General features: G+C 39.6%; 1 protein-coding gene across 1 annotated transcript; it reads left to right on the forward strand.

The window, feature by feature from the left end:
* The first annotated feature begins 18,455 nt into the window (after positions 1-18,455).
* On the forward strand, positions 18,456-21,699 carry LOC133830665 (uncharacterized). Its single transcript, XM_062260681.1, has 8 exons — positions 18,456-18,848; positions 19,017-19,101; positions 19,272-19,313; positions 19,553-19,721; positions 19,833-19,885; positions 19,956-20,177; positions 21,063-21,109; positions 21,392-21,699. Exons 1-8 carry the CDS (start codon positions 18,598-18,600, stop codon positions 21,444-21,446), a joined length of 924 nt encoding a protein of 307 aa, XP_062116665.1. The 5' UTR covers positions 18,456-18,597; the 3' UTR covers positions 21,447-21,699.
* Positions 21,700-22,160: the final 461 nt, after the last annotated feature.

Below are 22,160 nucleotides of genomic sequence, written 5' to 3' on the forward strand. Positions count from 1 at the left end.
TGCCTCCTTTTTTTGGTAGGAAGCTACATGAAGCTGCGAGGCTTCTCAGAGCTCCTCCACAAGTTCCAGTGATTCTCGAAGTAAAGCATGATTTGTGGTCGAATCATAAGTGTCTCTTCAGTGCGTGGATATTGCTGCCTCAACTAGGAGCATGGCTTCATACTCATAGGCCATGGAGAATGGTGAATGGCTAGTAGAGGTCCTAGTAGTGGTGCGGTAGCTCCATAATGCATTAGGCAGCTCCTCGGGCCAAGCGTCTTTCGCCTGTTCTAGCCTTTTCTTCAAAGTGGCCTTAAGCGTCTTGTTGATCACCTCTGCTTATTCATTTGCCTATGAATGAGCTACAGAGGAGAAACTTTTCATAACTCCACGCCTTTGAAAAAAGTCTGTGAACAGCTTTTTGTCAAACTGCAGCTCGTTTTCGGAGACTATCTTCCTCGGGAGCCTGTAACAGCAAATGATATTCTTGACGATGAAGTCCAGCGCCTTTTTGGAGGAGAATGTAGCGAGGTTCAGCCTTGACCAACTTCGTGAAGTAGTCAACTGCACAATAGCATACCTTACTCCTCCATTTTTTGTGGGCAAGGATTCAATAAGGTCAATGCCCCAGACTGGGAATGGCCAAGGACTCATCATTTATGTGAGCTCATTTGGAGGAGCTCGAGGGATGTAGGCATAGTATTGGTACTTGTCGCATTTCTTGACATAATCCATTGCATCGCCATTCATTGTAGGCCAGAAGTAACCTTATCTCAGAATTTTCTTGGCAAGGCTTAGCCCCCTAGCATGGTCTCCACAAAAGCCCTTGTGCACTTCTCGAAGGATGAGGTTGGCCTCCTACTTGGACATGCACCAGAGAATTAGCAATGAATATCTTCGCCTGTACAGCTTATTGTCCATGATTACAACCGAGGCACTTAGTAAAGCATCTTCCAAGCTACTTTCTTATCATGTGGTAACTGTCCAGAGATAAGATACTTCACTATTGGCTCCATCCAACCGCCCTAGGGCTGGACCACCTCTACCTCCTTAGGAGTTGCGATGCTCGGGGAGGCCAAGTAGTCTATTGGGACCACATTGATCAACTCGACATCCTTGGTGGTAGCAAGCTTGGCTAGGGCATCAGCATTGGAATTTTGTTCCCTTGGCACTTGTCGGATGGTGAACTTCTTCAAGTTGTGTAGGATTTCCTGAGTCTTTGCGAAATAAGCAGCCATCTTTGTCCCCTGGGACTAATACTCTCCGAGGACCTAATTCACTACAAGCTAAGAGTCATTGAAAATTTTGAGGCCTTCAGCTTTGAGTTCTAAGGTGACTCGGAGTCCGGCAATGAGTGCTTCATACTCAGCTTTGTTGTTTGAGGTATCAAACCTAAATCTCAAAGCATTGTGAACCTGGTGCCCCTTGGGAGATACCAAGATAAGTCCTTCTCCAGCTCCATTCTCATTGGAAGACTCACCTACAAATAGCTTCCACGTGGGCCCGACCATCTGGGCCTCCTCAGGACACTCATGTGTTCCTGTGCACTCGACAATAAAATTTACTAGTTCTCATCCCTTTATGGTAGTCCTCGGGTGGTAATTAATGTTGAACTGACTCAATTTGACCATCCACTTGAGGAGTCTCCCGAAGGACTCCGGCTTCTGAAGGACTTGCCTTAAGGCCTAGTTGGTGAGGACTCTAATCTAATGCGCCTGGAAGTAGGGTCGTAGTTTCCGAGAAGCTATCGTTAGGCAAAATGTCAGCTTCTCCATGAGTGGATACATGGACTCTACTCCGAGGAGTCATTTTCTCACGTAGTAAATGGGATGTTGAATCCGGCCTTCTTCGCAAACTATGGCAGAACTTATGGCATTCTCGGAGATAGCCATGTAGAGGAGGAAGGGTTCTCCGTCTACAAGCTTTGACAAAATTGGAGGGTTCTCCATTTAGGCCTTCAGCTGTGGGAAGGCATGTTCACACTCCTCTGTCCATTCAAATCTCTGACCTCTTCAGAGGGTGTTGAAGAAGGGAATGAACTTGGTTGTTGCCTTAGAGACAAAGCGGCTCAAAGCTGCTATCCGACCAATCATGCTCTACACATCTTTATGCTTCCTAGGGGGATAGCATCTCTAATAGGGCCTCTATCTTCTCGAGATTAGCCTCTATTCCTCAGGCGCTGGAAATGAATCCTAAGAACTTCCCGGAGGCCACTCCAAAAGTGCATTTCTATGGATTTAACTTCATCGCGAACCTGTGGAGGACTATGAACGCTTCTGCCAAATCTTTCACATGATCGTGGGCTGTTCTCGACTTTACCAGCACGTTGTCTACATAAACCATCATGTTCTGACTGAGATGGTTTTTGATCATCTGGTTTACTTCTGATACGTGGCACCAGCATTCTTGAGACCGAAAGGCATCACCTTGTAGAAGTATATGCCTTTGATCGTTCAGAAGCTGGTGTTTTCCTGGTCTATGACATGCATTGAGATTTGATTGTACCCCATGTAACATCCCAAATATGCTAATAAGGTTTAGTGCCTTGATTAGCATGCCAAGATGGCATAATTGGATATATGTGTGATTAATTGATTAAATGAGTGACTACGTGGCATGCATGATTTATATGATAATACGAATATATTTATATGCATGTTTATGTATATTAAATATGCATGTGGGCCCATTCTTGTTTATAAGTGCATATTTGTAATTTTGGCTCATTGCAAGCATAAATGTGATTATATGTGTTAGATTATTGAGACCACATTATTATGTGGATATACATTTGTAGTATTCAGCTCGAGGCGATCCTAGTGAGCAGATTAGCGGAATAGTCATAGCAGGGTCTAATACCCAGCTCGGGGTGAGCCTAGGGTTATTTTGGGAAATTAAACATAAATTTGGGATTTGTCGAGTAACAGGTAAGTATTTGGTAGTTAGTTGGGCATATCGGGATTAATTGGGAATTTGTAGGATGACTCGAGGAATTAGCGGGAAACGGGTCAAATGATTGTTTTTCCCTTATGGGCAACAAAGGGCTGAGTTATCATTAGAGGCATTTTGGTCTTTTGGTTAAAGGATAGACTCAAATTAAATTTCAGGAAATAACCAGAACTCAGTGGAACATTTCTCAGCTCTCTCTCTCTCTTCCTCAAGTTCTCTCTCTCTTTCTCTATCTTCGGGTGATTGGATTTGTGGAGTTTTTGAGGATCCTAGGCTAAGGAATGAAGAATTAAGGCTTGCTATGTTTGGGAATCAGCTCAGGGATTAAATACATCATCAAGGTAAGGTTTAAGCTTTGATTGTTTGGTGGAATTTTGTTGTTAGTATAGGTGTTTTTAAGCTTTTAAGTTTCAAAGGGTTTTGTTGAATTCTGAGTTCCTAGGAGGATTTTAGTTAGAATTTTAGGTGGTTGTGTTGCTCTGAGTAGACTAATAAGGTTTAGAGGCTCGTATTCTCGTTCTGATGCATGTTAGGTTAGACTTTGATGAAGTAGATTAGGAGAAATCACAGGAAAACCCCCAATATTTTTGGGTTCATGGGGGCGCGCCGCGACCTAGTTCTTGGGTGCCGCGGCCCGCGTGACCCCATAAGCCCTAGGAGGCTTGTTGTTTCGCAGGTGCGCCGCCGCCCCAAAGGGTAAGTTGCGACCCGCCTACCCCTTGGATTTGGGGCTAGCACCTCTGACTTGGCGGCGCGCCGCAACCCGCCTAAGCAGCCTTAGCAAAAATAGGTTTTTGGGCTCGGGAACTTAAACCTAAGCGCTCGGAACAAATTCTACTACCTTGTTTAGTAGGATTCGAGGTCTCAGAGGCTAGTATTTTATTCCAAAGCCTTTAATTGGATTATATTTTAATAGTTATCCATTGTCACTTGTGACTAAGGTTACCGTTAAGGCTCAGGATTGAGGATCGTGCTCGGGACCATTCCACATCCTCCGCTTAAGACTCGAGGTAAAAAAAATTGCACCTGAGTTGTGATCCCCTATAAATGAACATATGTGAGATTATAAATTTACTTGTGACTGGAAATATCTGGATAGGTAGGTTAGCTCGCGCTGCTTTCGATTGCGTGTTTCGCAACTTGTATATCTGATATGTTTGATGTGAAAGTCTGGCCTAATGGAGTCGGGGCTGATGTTAAGCATGCTGAATGCAGCTTGGCCTAAGTGAGCCGGGAACGGCTAAATAAGGGCTTGGCCTAAGGGTGTCGATACCTAACTAATTGTATTAAGATTGAATTATATGTTTGGATTAAACTGTTTACTGTTGCCTAGCTTAATGCGTGTATTCTGCTATTGATTGAACTGGTTGATCTAAGTTTACTATGCACACTCTGTTGATATCTATGCTTGTTGAATTTAGTTTTCTTACTGAGCCTTGGCTCAGAGGTGCTACGTGGTGCAGCTAAAGGCAAGGGAAAGCTGGACCATCCATGAGTTGGAGAGCTTTGGGGGTGGTGTGTACATCGGTAGCTGCTCGACCGCCATGGCCGAGGGATTTAAAGGGACTAAAGTTAAAATTATATTTTTCCATTTAGGCTGGCTGTAGTTGTATTAACTTTTGAGGGTTGTAACCGCCTTATAAACATTATTTTTGGGATCTTGTGTATCAAACTCTTATTTTAATGAAAGTTAACCATTTTATGATCAAAATCTTTTAACCCTAACCTGCCAGTTGACTTTTGAAACACGTTTATGTTCAAATGACTTGATTAGCAAGTTTTGCACTATTTTAAATGCACAGTGTAACGGTCTTGGTTACCCATGACGTTACAACTTAGTATCAGAGTGATCTAGGTTTAAGGGTTCCTGAAGACTGGCTGGGCATGTACACTTGCCGCTAAAGACAAGCTCGACTTAGGGTTCGGTAACCATATATGTGATTACATATTTTAGTGTTTAAATGAAATATAACTGCTTTATATGCATGTTTATTAGGGAGCATGAGATATACTGATAGGGAATGGCCCTTGATTGTTATGTGAATATGATAAGGCGCACTTATTAGTATTGCTACTATATGTGAATGATTGTTTAGATGACTGCTTCCATTATAACTGTGTGTTGTTGGGTGAATTTCGGCATTAAACTGTGGGGTAACTATAAAGCTGTTATCATTGTCTGACCAGTCGAGTCATTTATTGCAGATAAACTTGGAGAGTTATGCCTCCAAGGAGATCAATTCGACTAGTCGGCATCGAGGTTGAGGCTAAAGATGATGAGTAAGGCCAGAACCCTCCGCAGTCCTTGAGAACTTGCAGCAATCGCTTGCTGACATGCAAGCTAGACTTTAGAGTCAAGAGGAGGAGATTTTCCTTCTGAGGCAGCAGGCTCCGCTAGGGAGTGCTGCACCTAACCTGCCACCTATTGTGGCACTAGTTGTACAGCCGCCTGAGATTGGGAATAGGTGGGAGCTGCTTTATGAAAGATTTAGGAAGCAGCATCCTCTAACTTTTGAGGGAGCATCAGATCCACTTAAGGTTGAATAGTGGATGAGTTTGATTACCTCCATCCTAGACTTCATGAGGGTGGAAGATAACGACAGGGTGGCATGTGCCACGTATATGCTTCGAGAAGATGCCATCATCTAGTGGGAGGTAGCATCACAGACTCGAGATGTTTCTACTATGAGTTGGGATGGGTTTAGAGACTAGTTCAACCAGAAATATTACAGCATTGTCATCAGGGCAGCAAAGGTGAATGAGTTCATTGGGTTAGTGCAGGGCAGTATGACAAATACTGAGTATGCCTTGAAGTTTGACAGGCTAGCGAAATTTGCACCCGATCTAGTTCCTACAAATGCAGCCAGGCAGGATAGGTTTGTTTGAGGACTTAATGCTATGATATCCTGAGATATTAGGATCACATCAGTACCTAGGGAGACAACTTATGCCCAGACGGTTAAGAAGGCTCTCACTACTGAGGAGGCAGAGAACAAGATTTAGAGAGAGAATTCTACGAGATGGGATGTTCGTAGGGCAATGCCTCCACTTACAGAGGAAGACCCTTGACACCTCAACCACTGCTGGTTCTGATAGGAGGGGTCAGGGTGTCCGGGGTGGGCGCCAGGGAGGCGGTGAGACATGGAGGAGCTACCCGGAGTGTGCTAGATGCAGGAAGCGCCATCTGGGCGAATGCCGGGCAAAGGCCTGTTACTTCTGCAGGGTGGTTGGACACCTCAAGAAAGATTGCCCAATTTTTAAGAAAGAGGAACTAGGGAAGATGGATAGCTTGACTTCAACTCAAGTGTTTGCCTTGACACAGACAGAGGTTGAGGCTAGTCCCTCAGTGATGACAAGTCAGCTTTCTAGCACTGGCTCTTCATATACTATATTGATTGACTCTAGTGCTATACATTCATTTGTTTCTAGCAAAGTGATTGATAGATTATGTAGGCCTAGTGAGTATTATACTGAGGGGTTTGGGACTATACTGCCTACAAGGGAATTGGTAGTTTCTAGGAGATGGATTAGAGCATTGCCAGTGATGGTGGATAGTAGGGAGCTATCAATAGACTTGATTGAGTTAGGTATGGATGACTTCGATATGATATTGGGGATGGATTGGTTAGCCAGGTATGGGGCAATCATAGACAGTAGGAAAAAGATGGTGACTTTTGAGCCTGAGGGTGAGGACCCCTTTGTTTTTGTGGGTACTGTGCACAGACCTCGTATTCCTTTGATATCAGCATTGAGGGCTAGAGACCTATTATAAGGAGGTTGTGTAGGTTTTATAGCCAGTGTGATGGATACCACTAGAGTCATGTTGGTAGGGCCAGGAGAGACTAGACTGGTGTGTGAGTTCTTGGATGTGTTTCCTAAGGACTTACCGAGACTGCCGTCGCACAGAGAGATTCAGTTTGTCATTGAGTTAGCGTCAGGTACAGAACCAGTGTCGAGGGCACCATACAGAATGGCTCTAGCAGAGCTAAAAGAGTTGAAGATACAATTACATGAGCTACTAGATTTTGGATTTATCAAACCTAGCTTCTCGCCATGGGGTGCTCCGGTTTTATTTATGACGAAGAAAGATGGGACCTTGAGGATGTGTATAGACTACAGGGAGTTGAAAAAGTTGACTATCAAGAACAAGTACCCAGTACCTAGGATAAATGACTTGTTCGATCAGTTACAAGGTAAGACGGTATTCTCAAAGATTGATCTTCGATCTGGTTATCACCAGCTGAGGATCAAGGATGAGGATATTTTGAAGACGGCTTTCCATACGAGGTATGGGCATTATGAGTTCTTGGTCATGTTGTTTGGATTGGCTAATCCCCCAGCAGCATTTATGGATCTGATGCACAGGGTGTTCAAGGATTTCTTGGATCATTTTGTGATTGTCTTCATCGATGACATCCTGGTTTACTCTCGTTCAAAGGCAAAGCATGAGCGGCATCTTCGATTGGTATTGCAAAGATTGAGGGAGCATCGGTTGTATGCTAAATTTAAAAAGTGTGAGTTCTGGCTATCGAAGGTAACATTCCTTGGACATATTGTCAGTGGAGATGGGATTAAGGTGGATTCGGCCAAGGTAGAAGCAATTAGAGATTGGCCAAGGGCAAGGAATGCCTTAGAGGTTAGGAGTTTCCTTGGATTAGATGGATATTACAAACGGTTCATGGAAGGATTTTTGAAGATTGCACACCATTGACTGAGTTGACGTGGAAGAATTTGAAGTTCACATGGTCAAACAAATGTGAGGGTATTTTCCAGGAATTGAAGCGATGATTGTTTAATGCTCTGGTGTTGAGTCTTCCTTCAGATGGGGACAAGTTTGTGGTATACTGTGACGCATCGAGACTAGGATTGGGATGTGTGTTGATGCAGAGTGGGAAGGCTATTGTCTACGCATCGCGACAACTGAAGGAATATGAGTAGCGGTACCCTACCCATGATTTGGAGCTAGCAGCGGTGGTATTCGCACTAAAAGTATGGCGACATTATTTGTATGGAGAGAAGTACGAGATATACACCGATCATAAGAGTTTGAAGTATTTCTTCACCCAGAAGGACCTAAATATAAGACAGAGAAATTGGCTAGAGTTGGTGAAGGATTATGACTATGACATTCTTTATCACCCAGGAAAAGCCAATGTAGTGGCAGATGCTTTGAGCCGGAGGGGCCCATGACAGTTGTTTAGCTCGAAGCGGATGTCGAAAGAATTAGCAGAGGAGATGACTAGAGTGAGGATAGAATTAGTAGTGGGCCAGTTGGCCAATATTACTTTATAGTCTACCCTCTTGGAGAGGATAAGAGAGGGCCAGATGGGTGATACGCAGTTGCAGGAGGTTAGGAGGGATGTCCTAGCTAGAGTGGCTAAGGATTATTCCATTTCAGAGACGGGTTTGCTGAGGTATAAGGATCGGATTTGTGTTGTGATTGATATGGGTATGAGACGAGAGATTCTTGATGAATCTCATACTACACCATATTCACTCCATCCAGGCACCATGAAGATGTATCGGGATCTATGGACTTTGTATTGGTGGCCTGGAATGAAGGACATGTTTGAGTATGTAGCCAAATGTTTAACCTGTCAGCAGGTAAAGGCTGAACACCAGCGACCAGCAGGGTTGTTACAGCCTTTAGGTATTCCTGAGTGGAAGTGGGAAGATATTACCATGGATTTTGTAGGAGGTTTACCCAGGACAGTGGGGCAACATGACTCGGTGTGGGTGATAGTAGACAGGTACACTAAGTCAGCTCACTTTCTGCCAATGAGGACGATCTATACTTCGGATCAGTATGCTGAGCTGTATGTGAGGGAGATTGTACGTCACCATGGGGTTCCAAAGTCTATAGTATTAGACTGGGATCCCATATTTACCTCCAAGTTTTGGGGTGGTTTGCAAAAGGCTATGGGAACTCAGTTGAAGTTCAGTACAGCCTTTCATCCACAGACAGACGGGCAGTCTGAGAGGACAATTCAGATATTGGAGGACATGCTTAGAGCATGTGTGCTAGACTTTGAGGGGTCCTTGAATAAGTACCTCATGTTGATTGAGTTCTCGTATAACAATAGTTATCAATCAACGATTGGAGTAGCTCCATACGAGATGTTGCATGGAAGGAAGTGTAGATCGCCCATTCATTTGGATGAGATGGGGGAGAGGAAGTATCTGGGACCGAAGGTGGTTTCGAAGACTAATGAAGCTATTGAGAAGATCCGAGCTTGAATGCTCGCTTCGCAAAGTAGACAGAAAAACTACGTTGATCCTAAGTGTAGGGACGTGGAGTTCAAGGTAGGGGACCACATATTTCTGTGAGTTTCGCCATTGCGAGGGGTGAGGAGATTTGGAAAAAAGGGCAAGTTGAGCCCTAAATTCGTAGGACCTTTTGAGATCCTAGAGAGGATCGGGAAGGTAGCCTACAGATTGGCTCTGCCACCATCATTATCAGGAGTGCATGATGTGTTCTACATCTCAATGCTTCGAAAGTACGTCTCAAATACGACCCATGTATTGGGATATGAGGATCTAGAGCTACAGACAGATTTGTCATATGAGGAGCGACCAGTTTAGATCCTAGACAGAAAGGATAAGGTTTTGAGGAACAAGATGATCCCTCTATTCAAAGTCTTATGGAGGAATAGCAGGGTCGAGGAAGCGACCTGGGAGCTAGAGTCAGCAATGCGGGATCAATATTCCGAGTTATTCAGGTAAATTTCGAGGATGAAATTTTCAGTAGGAGGGGATAGTTGTAACGTCCCAAAAATGCTAATAAGGTTTAGTGCCTTGACTAGCGTGCTGGGAGGACATAATTGGATGTATGTGTGATTAATGGATTAAATGAGTGACTACGTGGCATGCATGATTTATATGATAATACGAATATATTTATATGCATGTTTATGTGTATTAAATATGCATGTGAACCGTTCTTGTTTATAAGGGCATATTTATAATTTTGGCCTGTTACGGGCATAAATGTGATTATATGTGTTAGATGATTGAGACCACATTATTATGTGGATATACGTTTGCAGTATTCGGCTCGAAGCAATCCTAGTGAGCGGATTAGCGAAATAGTCACAGCGGGGTCTAATACCCGGCTCGGGGTGAGCCTAGGGGTATTTTGGTAAATTAAACTTAAATTTGGGATTTATCAAGTAACGTGTAAGTATTTGGTAGTTAGTTGGGCATATCGAGATTAATTAGGAATTTGTAGGACGACTCAAGGAATTAGCAGGAAACAGGGAAAATGATCGTTTTTCCCTTATGGGCAACAGAAGGCTGAGTTATCATTAGGGGCATTTTGGTCTTTTGGTTAAAGGATATAGTCAGCTTCAAATTTCAAGAAATAACCAGAACTCAGTGGAATATTTCTCAGCTCTCTCTCTCTCTCTCTTTGGGTGATTGGATTTGTGGAGTTTTTGAGGATCCTAGGCTAAGGTAATGAAGAATTAAGGCTTACTGTGTTTGGGAATCAACTCAGGGATTGAATACATCATAAAGGTAAGGTTTAAGCTTTGATTGTTTGTTGGAATTCTACTGTTAGTATAGGTGTTTTTAAGCTTTTAAGTTTCAAAGGGGTTTTGTTGAATTCTGAGTTCCTAGGAGGATTTGATTAGAATTTTAGGTGGTTGTGTTGCTTTGAGTGGACTAATAAGGCTTAGAGGCTCAATTTCTGGTTCTGATGCATGTTAGGTTAGACTTTGATGAAGTAGGTTGGGAGAAATCACAGGAAAAGCCCTAGGATTTTTGGGTTCACGGGGGCGCGCCGCGACCCAGTTCTTGGGCGTCGCGACCCACGTGACCCCAGAAGCCCTAGGGGGCTTGCTGTTTTGCAGGCACGCCGTGGCCCTAAAGGGCAAGTCGCAGCCCACCTACCCCTAGGATTTGGGGCTATTGCCTCTGACTTAGGGGCACACCGCGACCCTTAGGGCCAGGTCGTGGCCCGCCTAGGCAACCTTAGCCAAAATAGGTTTTTGGGCTCAGGAACTTAAACCTTAGCGCTCGGGACAAATTCTACTACTCGGTTTAGCAGGATTTGAGGTCCCAGAGGCTAGTATTTTATTCCAAAGCATTTAATTGGATTAGATTTTTATATTTATCCATTGTAGCTTGTGGCTAGGGTTACTGTTAAGGCTTGGGATTGAGGATCGTGCTCGAGACTGCTCCACATCCTCCGCTCAGGACTCGAGGTTAGAAAACTGCACCCGAGTTGTGAATGGGGCTGAGATCCCCTGTAAATAACATATGTGAGATTATAAATGTATTTGTGTCTGGAAATATCCAGATAGGCAGGTTAGCTCACACTGCTTTCGATTGCGTGTTTCACAACTTGTATATATGCTATGTTTGATGTGAAAGTCTTGCCTAAGGGAGCTGGGGTTGATGTTAAGCATGTTGAATGCAACTCGACCTAAGCGAGTCAGGAACAACTAAATAACTAAAGGGCTTGGCCTAAGGCCGTTGACACCTAACTAATTGCATTAAGATTGAATTATATGTATGGATTAAACTGTTGACTGATGCCTAACTTAATGCTTGCACTTTGCTATTAATTGAATTGGTTGATCTAAGTTTACTATGCACACTCTGTTGATATCTATGCTTATTGAATTTAGTTTTCTTGCTGAGCCTTGGCTCACGGGTGCTACCTGGTGCATGTAAAGGCAAGGGAAAGTTGGACCAGCCATGAGTTGGAGAGCTTTAGGGCGATGTGTACATCGGCAGCTGCTCGGCTGCCACGGCCGAGGGATTTACAGGGACTAGAGTTAAAATTGTATTTTTCCATTTAGGCTAGCTGCAGTTGTATTAACTTTTTAGGGTTGTAACCGCCTTGTAAACATTTTTTTTGGATCACATGTATCAAACTCTTATTTTAATGAAAGTCAACCATTTTATGATCAAAATCTTTTAACCCTAACCTATCAGTTGACTTTAGACACATGTTTATGTTCAAATGAATTGATTAGCAAGTCTTGCACTATTTTAAATACACAGTGTAACGATCTTAGTTACCCAAGGTGTTACACCCTGAGTATGCTTCCATGAAGGACAGGAGCTCATATCCGGAGGTAGCGTCGACCATCTGATCAATCTTTGGCAAAGGGAAGCAGTCATTTGGGTAGGCCTTATTAAGGTCGGAGAATTCGATTCATGTTCTCCAAGTGTCGTTAGGCTTAGGCACCAAGATCGGATTTTACAACCACTTCGAGTATTGAGCATCTTAGATGAAACCATTCGAGAAAAGCTTGTCAACTTCTGCCTTCAAGGCCTCCACCTTGGTTGGGTCAATGGTCCTCCTCTTCTGTTGCACCGAGGCAACATTTGGATCTATATTCAAGGTGTGGCATATGATATTCGGGTCAATGCCCGTCATGTCAGAGTGGGACCAGGAAAACACATCTTAGTTTTCCTTGAGAAAGCTCACTAGAGCCTCTCGAACCTCTGCCTTGAGGTTCTTCCCAACCTTAGTTTTTCTTTCAAGATTGGAGGCATCAAGGATAACCTCATCAGCTTCTTCCATGGGCTCAACAGCCCTTTCTTCTTGAATATCTCGGACCTCCATCTCCTCGTGATGAGGCTGCTCGAGGCCTACCGCCCACAACAACCATAACTAGATGCTTAAGCAACACATTGTAGCACTGTCAGGCCTCTTTCTGGTCCTCGCGATCAATGCCTATTCCCACCTCAGTGGGAAGCTTCATGTACAAGTGGCATATAGAGGTGAATGCTCCAAACTCCACCAGGGTCGGACGTCATAGGATGGCATTATTAGCAGAGGAGCACTCTACGACCACAAAAGTGCAATACTTGAAGGCCTGATGAGGCACTTCTCCTAGTGTAACTGGCAGCCTTATCTGCCCCATTGGAATAAGACCCTCCCCCGAGAACCCATTGAGAGTAGATGTGCATGGGGACAGGTCACTGGTAGTCAGCTCAATCTTCTCGAAGGCTGACTTGAACATGATGTTCACTGAACTCCCATTATCCACCAAGATTCGAGCCACCATTTTGTTGGAAACTTGGCTCTCAATCACCAAAGGACTGTGGTGGGGAAAACTCACTCTCCGAGCATCATCCTCAGAGACAGTGATGACCTGATCTGTCATCTGTGGCATCTATGCTGGCAACTGGGCTAGTGCCAACACTTCATCATCATGGTTTAGGACTCGCGCATAGCGATTCTATGAGTTAGTCGATGTGCCCCAAGGTGGGGACCTTTGAAGATAGTCCCTACTCTCTCGTTCACTTGGGGAGGTCCCTGGGCTATCTATTTTGATGGTGCCATAGGCACCTATCCTGGTACCTGGGGAGGTGCCACCTGCTGTGGAGGCAGGCCTACGGCCAAAGCATGAGTGGGGTGTGCTCTAGCCCTGGCATACTAGTGGAGATGCCCCAGTTAGATGATATTCTCAATCTCATCTCTAAGTTGCATTCACTCAATGGGAACTTAGTAGAATCTATTTTCTCTTGATCCCTCTAGATTGGTTAAGGCTTCCGGTAGTTGATTTGCTGCTACGCGAAAAGGAAAATGTTATCTCGGGTATCCACCAAGTCTGTGTAGTTAGAGTATTGAGGAGTATATTTCTCTTTGAGAGCTGCTCCAGTTCTCTTGGGCTTTGTACTCTTGCCCTTTCCCTCGCGTTTGCTCCCGCTGAGGGTCTCACTGGGTGTCACTGATTGGGCTGGAGAAGCTGTTCCAGCACTAAACACAGGTTGAAAAGCACTATATCTAGTGGGAGCTACTCCATAGCCAAATAGAGCGGCACTAAAACCAGCCATGGCAACGGTACTGAAGCCAGCTGGTTGAACAGCTGGGCTGAAGTGTGGAGCGCTAATGATACTCACTTGGGCATTTTCTAAATCAATGGATTTTATGAATTTAGTTATGAACTAATTTTATTTTCTAGGGTTTTAAGTTAGTCTCTTGATACTTTATTATTAGTTAATGCAATCTCTATGATTTATTTTTCTTCATTGTGATCTATTCAATTTTGTGCTTAATGAATGTGAATAATTTGACGTCGTTATTTGCATTACTTATGAATTTTAATTCAAAATCTGAGAGGTGAGAGTTAAATATGTTATAGTTGAATAGACATAGATTTCGATATAGGAGGAGTACCTATATGGTTTGAATAGCTTTTAGGATTTCTATTCTTAATGATTGCCTTATGTTTGGAATTTATCACAGAGATGTAGAAAATTCGCATATAGGTTGAGAGATTTATATATCTTAATAAGAATATAGATTGCTTTATTAAATCTGCTATCATGATAAGAGAAAGAATAGTGGAAATTGAATTGATGAAATAATAAAATGGATAGATGTTGAAATTAAAAACCCTAGGTTTTCATCCATTGAATTAATTTTGTTTTTATTTGTTTATGTTATTTATTAATTGTTAGTTTTGTCAATACTTGTTTCTGTTCTTGATATTCTTGAATCTAAGTTTTATTAGCCAAATAGAATTGGGAAGTTAATTATTGGTAGTTAATAACAATCTCTATGGGACGACACTCTACTTATCTCTATTATTACTTGTCTACGATTGTGTATACTTTCACATTGGAATTATCGCAACATTGAGCTGCCAAAGTGGCCCTCATGGCATTAACCATCTCCTGCAGGGCGGTGATACTACGCTCATGGGCATCTATTTTTTTGTTGATGGGAAGCAATTTGGCCCTTGAGGGCAACCACTTCCGGTGGCTCATCTGTATAAAAGGACGGGGAGTAATCACTTTCATAGTACTCGTCGTCCTCACCGTCGTACGCAGCGTTCTCGTTGTAATCTTCCTAGGCCACCTCCGGGTTTGTCGGCGAAGGTGGTTGACTAGGCTCTCCTCCCTCAGCAACGGTGGGAAGAGTAACGTCATCAGGAGTGTTTCTTCTGGTGGCCACCATTATTGAATCTTTAAAGCTTTCCTCAAGCTCTCAATGAAAGCATCAAAATGTTTACTTCCTTTTTCGCTATCAACTAATTAAAAGAACTTAAAGGAAATGCATAAACAAGACACAAATTTTTATGTGGTTCATGTTATTAATTAACCCTAGCCCACGAGCCTATTGTATAAGGATTTGGGGAAGCTTGAAGGTTTCAAGCTTCTATAGGGTTCAGGCAGCTATTGGCAATACTCTGAATACCAAAAGTTCGGAACCCCTTACCATGGGTGCCCTAGCCCTATTTATACTGGCTGAGGACAATTAATTCCCTTAACAGGGATTTATTACAAGACATTCCCAATTAATTGGGGTCTAAATGCTAATTAATACACATTCTTGTAATAAGAGTGGTTGTGGGCCCGTGCGTATCGCACGGGGCCCATTTCCGAGGTTGCAGTCCACAAATTCCTCGGAAAACACGCCCCTGACAATTTCTAGGGGTTGTTGTACGTTATCCCACGCCAGGCGGCGCATTGGGATATTCTGCTTGTCACCTGTATAGACTCGACACCATGACTTGAAGAAAAAGTAACTTTGTCAGACGGCTGCTTGTGGTCCAGCGTCGCTGTGTGTAACAGCTGGTGCTTCCCTCCAGCCCCCAAGGACAACTCATCCATGCCTGGAGAACTAGATGAACATGGTGTTGGTTTTTATTGATCAAATCAGAGATTATGCGCAGCGGAACAACAAATAAATTGTCAGATTAATCCCATAAGATTTCTAGATCTACTTCTTCACACTCATATATATATTGAATCAAGGACAAGAATAGAAACATTACCTCAGGTCCTTCCTTGCTGCTATCTTTTCGTATGGCTGAATCATTGAGATCTCACACCAAGATCTTCCAAAATGTTCTCAGTCACCCAAAGAACGAGTGTGGGCTCGCTATACAAATAATAGGCAATAACTATTTATCAGATATTCTCAACACATGAGATCTGATAAAGTTTGGACCTAGGTTTTGTGAAGAACAATGACCTTTGTTTTTGTCACTGATCTTTTTCTCTGAGAGAATCCTAGATATTTTTCTATCCCTGAAAACTTACTTTCTGTGAAAACTGATATCCAATATTTAATAATATCCAATATATTAAAATATTTATTATTTTAAACAAATTCAAAATAACTGATCAGTTATCCGATTTTTGTTTAAATAATAATATTTAAATCAAATCAAAATATCTCATTATTTATTTAATATTTAAATAACTAAAATTGTGGAATCAAGAGACCAAGTCTATCTCTTATGCGTGTAGCACAGTGCCTGTGCACTGTGCCACACGTGTACCACATGCATGTGCAGGCATGTGATTTTTCCCAATTTTATTATTATTTAAATACCAAAAATCCCAAAAATAAATTAATTATATTTTTTGTTAAATCAAATAATTAATTAACTACACATAATTAAACAATAATTATGTTTGATACATAGAAAATTTTTTACTTATCACATAAGTCCTTTTTGCCCAATTTGTGTATTTGCCTTTGACTGTGATTGTTTGAGCCATTTTGGGGACCATGGACCTATAACATTAAACTCCAATAAATTAAAACTAAATAATTAAACTCTTTAATTATAATATTTAATTTATTAATTCTGATATTACTCTATTATAAATTCAGAACTGCACTCTTTATGTTATAGATATACTTTTACAGAAATCTTTTTCTTAAGTCGTCCATTGATATAATCATCTTACAATAGTTCAACCCTCTAATTAATTAGTTCATAAATTAGAATGGAAGAATTACCATTTAACATTTCTAATTTACTTCTTATTCCTTAAGTACCATTAATTCACTAGTGAATAATTAATCTATAATCTAATTATAGATTTGAGTTCAAAATCATTCAGTTCCATAATTAACCCTTAAGTGAACTAATATACGATCTATTAGGAAATATTAGATTCTGTATTGTTGATACATGTTCCCAGCCATCCATGATATTAAATCTCCAAAACAAAAGTCATTAGCCTCATTCTTTGAAGAGACCTTAACGAGTGAATCAAAAGATTTAATAAATATGAACAGGAGTTCATGAACACTCAGGATTTAGGTTGATCTATAAATGATCATCAGTTATGATATGAATTACAAATCTTTATTGTTAAATGGTTTTTGGATAAAGACTTTAATTCATATCGGTAAATGTCATATATAATTATATTATATAAAGCACCTTTACCGGGATGTCTTTCCACATCAATAATCTGAATCTAGATTATTTGTATCATTATGATACTCAGTAAACCGTACTTACAACTCCAATTAAAGAATTCCATAACTTTAATTTGTTGTTGTTGACTATTTTTATTCATTCATGTGATCTTAATTCTCTCGTACTAATACAAGATCACACCCTCAATAATGAATATGGAATTTTTATGATATTTACAAAATTATTCAAACAATAATTTAACAATCTAAATATGACAATAATAATAAACCATTGTATTTATTTATTCACAGAAAAAACAGATGTCTTTACATGCTTTTAGGACACACTCCTAACACATGGGATCGAGAGGACCATGGTAATGGTCCTCAGGACATACCGCACTTGAAGACATTTATCTCTGGAGGTGGATCACAACATATTGGGAAATGCTCAGCTTCTGAGGAGCCTTAGGCGTGCTCTGGACTTTATTAACTCCCGTGGAGTCTAATTACTTCTCTATTGACTATCATGTGTCAATTGGCAAAAACACGAACAACAAAACTAATGTAGACAAAGTCATTTTTTTTTAGAAAATAAAAAGACATAAAAGAAAGACTTAAAAACTTGTCAAAACATAAAGTTCTCGTCGGATGTTATGGGAGAGAGAAAGAGAGCATTATTATTTAAAAAAAAAAAAGAGAGCATTAATTAAAGAGAGATCGATAGTAAAAATAACGTGGAATGTAGATAAAAATTTAAAACTTATGGAAATAAAGAGTAAGAATAGGAATTAATGTGACCCTAAAAAGTTGGAAAATCATTTGCTTACTATTTATAAAATATAGACATTTGTTAGCACTTAAATGAGGGCATGGGGCATTTCATATAATTCTCTCAAAATAATAATGCTGTTTGAATTTTTAGGAATTAAATGAAATTTTTTTAAAATTAATAATAGAATAAACTAACTAAATTAGAAAAAATGGGTCATTTTCCTAATTCTGTCATTTATGGTCATTTATTATAATTTTTCCAGAAAAAAAAGCGCAATTAAAACGTGTTAATCAACTTATGGTGACAACAAACACTGGCCAAACAATTTACCATGAAGAATATAAAATTGACTAAATCAATGATGAGTCAGATATTTCTAGAACTTGTTAGGAGATATTATTTTTAATTATATTCAAATAACGATTGAATTTAATTATATTCTATCTAACTATTGAAAATGTAAATGCATTGACACCTATACAAGTGATGAAATTTCATAATTATTTTTTACTAGTGTTACAAATGTTATAATTAATTTCTATTAGTGGTTAAAATTTTAAAAATAGATTTTACTAGTAATTGAAATATCATCATAACTTGCTTTTAGCAGTTGACATTTCTGACCGAATTAAATTAGGCATTGCTCAAATTTTCCCAAAAATTTGCAGCTTGATGTCACATGGTCAATTTCTTCTCAAATTTGTAATTGCTACAGTTTTAAATTTTACAAGGACTCAAACTTAAATGAATCCGAATTGAAGCCCTAACAATGGAAGCCCTGGACCCAGCTACCCCTTCTTCTTCTTCTTCCTCGAAAGCCATAAATATTGATTTTAGAAGCCCTGTCTCGACTCCTTCCCCTCTAGCACCATCAGTAGCGAGGCTGTGGAGGCCAGCCGCTCAGCGAAATCTCCGAAACCAGTGGTCAAAGCTATCTGCTTTAAGGCAACAATGGAACTCTTCTTCTTCCACTGGACGATCTCTTGCCACCTCTCTTGTCAACACTTACTTTTCTGAGAAGTAGTCTCTCTCTCTCTCTCTCTCTTTCTCTCTCTCTCTCTCTCATGCATACACATTTTTTAATATTTTGTATAAAAAATCTCCCATTTTACGTGAATTTTTTTTCCATTATGTTATATGTTACTGTTTGTTATTAGATTGGTTCTGAAAGTACATTGGTTGATTCAGATACATGCCCTCAATGGAGCTGGGTGCTCTAAGTGATATACCTGATATAAGAAAGAAAGCTTCTTCGAAATTGTTTAAGCAGCAGGTAGTCTTATCTGCCAATTCACTTGCCTTGAAAGGTTTACCTCTATGGTGTGCTTAGAAGTCCTAGTTAATGTATTTTGTATTCTATTATGCAGTGTACAGAGTAGGTTGTTAAAAATATATAAATATTGGGTTTGTGTTTCAAGTTTCAGAAGTTGGGTTTTGTTGCAGGAGCATTATAGGAGCAAATTATTGCCATCATACAAAAAATTGGTATGTCTGACTTATCATTTGTTTTCTTATTCCAGTGAGATGGGAGATTGCTGTTGTTCATGTACATTCTATGAGTAAAATGTGCATCTCGGAATTCAATAGTTCCAAGAGATATAAACTAAAACAGCAGCATCGTTTGAAAATTATGTCTATGGAGTTGAATTAGAAAGCCTAGGAGATTTTTACAAAGTTCTTTTTTAGCTTTACTTATCGTGTTTGTTTCAATGAGTTGTGTACAGGTTGCTGCTGTAACTCAGATGATCAAAGTCAGTAAATCCATGAGATGTTATCTCAAAGGGACAAGTAACACTCCAATCGTAGAATTTTCTGGCTGTTCTGAGGATATGAATGATTTAGGAGATGGTGGTGGAATCCTAGTCTTTTCATTTCGGTCAATCTCTTGTTTTGGTACTTTCACTTTTAAGTTCTTGTTAATAATCCCATCACGTAATTATTTCTTTCCAACTCATGGATCTTCATTTTATTTCCTTTAATAACTCTGATCTTCTAATGGTTCAGAGAAATTGTCTGAGGAGCTTGTTCAGATGTTTATACTTGAATTAAATTTGAAGGTAAGTTAGAGATGAAAGGTTTTTATTTTATTTTATTCTAAACTTAATTATTGTTGTTTTTCCTGGGCAGCGCTTCCTTGTTGTGGAATTGTTATCTCTCAGTTGTGAATCTTCAACGGTCAAAAGGTTCAATTGGTCAGATGAGCTCTATCCAGGAGAATTTGATGATCTGAGTGTTTGTACCTTGTATTCTGGGAAAGCATCTGGGCCAGTCCAACCACGATTGCTGATCTCAAAGTTGGATGTCTCATCTTCACGTTGTAATCGGCAGTTGAATCATGATACTATGCAGGTCAGGTTTTATTCTTGTATTTACTAATAATTTTAGGGTACATGTTATCATATTAAAACATTGAATCGTACAGATGTATTTTGTATTTTCAACATTGTCTTGTCTGACATGGATGTTGTTACTTGTTATTAATTGTAAGTCACATATTCAGATGTGCATTTTGTTCAGTTATTTGTATGTTTTATTAGCATGGAAGTCCAATTGTTAACACTATCGTTTTTCTGGAGTTGTTCTCATGTATATTCAACTGATACTTGATATTATCTGTTTCTTGATATAGGATGAGACATTAATTTTCAACAATTTTATGAATACATACAGATGAAATGATTTAATTCAATGTCTCAACCAATGTGATATTTTCTTTTATATTAATAGACTAATATAATCTATATATAGTTTGAACTCTGCATTTCTCATAGAAACTCACCCACCCAAACACTGGGCTTATCTTCTATGTAGTTTTGAGATTACCCAGAACTAATAAGGTAGCAGATAAAATTAGGATAGAGGATTTTGAGTGAGTATGTTCAGGCTAGAGTTAAGTTTTGGGTAGCATTATAAACTGGTGAAGATAAGCCAAGTGTAAAAGATAGCATTATAAACTGGTGAATGTAAAAGAGTTCGAAGATGTAATTTTAAGTATTAATGTATTTGTTAAGGGATTGGATTTCATTTTGTAATTCGTTGCCTTTGGGGTTCACTTATTCCCAACATTGTATCATAATTTTAATTATCATCCAAAAGGGAAAGAGGTAGCAGATAATCGATCTCTAAATATGGTAATATTAATACAAATTATCTTTAAAATTGTACACTCCTGTGCTGCCATGATTGTAATCTTCTTCTAAAACTTACATGCCACCAAATCATTTTGAGTTGCAGGTTTACCTTACAACATGGCTTGCCGGGGTGAACATAGATTCTCACAGGTAAAATGGATCTGAGGAACTAAGCTCAGTTTCAGTATATAATCGTTGATTACTTTATAAATATATATATATATATATAATTATCTTCTGATGATAAAAAAAATAAACGAAAGCATAACTCTAGTTAGATGTAGATGTAGATAACGTGGGTATTATGAGGTTACTTTTCATGAATTGCTTTAATTTGTTTTAAGGACGAATAAAATAGTAGTCTTAACTTATGCCTGAAAATGGCTTTGATTTCTCAAAGATTTATGGTTTTCTTATCTTTCTTTGACCAAGGGTGGATGAGATATTTGCTGAAATCGGGGAGGAAATGCATGTAAACATTTTATAAGCTGGTTTTGGATGCTGAAACATCAAATTTTTAGCACTCTTTCTGGAGGAATCTTTTTACAAAGAACGGGTATTTTCACAAGAAACTGAAGCACCAGTTTTGCAATTTGATACATAAGAAAGGGAGAATTAGCTAACAGTGAAACTGTTCGGTATGTCTCTGCAATTTTTTTTTTCTTCATAAACTGAAGCACCAGTTTTGCAATTTGATACATAAGAAAGGGAGAATTAGCTAACAGTGAAATTGTTCAGTATGTCTCTGCAATTTTTTCTTTCGACATAAACTGACTTGCATTTTGACAGCAAAAGTAAACATAGGTGTCCTGAGTGAAGTTGGATATATTTTCGTTCAAAAAGACACGTAGTTTTCCTAAAGAAAATAATGGCAAAATATATATATATATGTATGCTAGGTAGAAGCACACATCTGCCTTAGTTTTAAAGGAGTAAAAATTGTATGTAATTTTAATAAAAAATAGTTCACCAAAATATATATAATAGATTGAATTATAGTTCTATTGAATATATAAATAGTTATAACAATAATCTCTACATATGACATCTAAACCCAAGATAAATATATATATTTATATTTATATTTATATTTATGTTTATATAGCTATATGATATATATAAAATACAATAATATTTTTTAAAAAATTAAGAATAGAAAAATTTATAGTAGTATACATGTATAAATTATTTTTAGTTTCTA

This window comes from Humulus lupulus, chromosome 4 (genome assembly GCF_963169125.1).
Source record: "Humulus lupulus chromosome 4, drHumLupu1.1, whole genome shotgun sequence".
NCBI lineage: Eukaryota > Viridiplantae > Streptophyta > Magnoliopsida > Rosales > Cannabaceae > Humulus > Humulus lupulus.

Coding starts and splice junctions, on each gene's coding strand:
- LOC133830665 (XM_062260681.1), top strand. CDS start 18,598: ATGGAAGCCCTGGACCCAGCTACCCCTTCTTCTTCTTCTTCCTCGAAA. Junction 20,178..21,062: donor TGAATCATGATACTATGCAG/GTCAGGTTTTAT, acceptor TTTGAGTTGCAG/GTTTACCTTACAACATGGCT. Junction 21,110..21,391: donor GTGAACATAGATTCTCACAG/GTAAAATGGATC, acceptor TCTTTGACCAAG/GGTGGATGAGATATTTGCTG.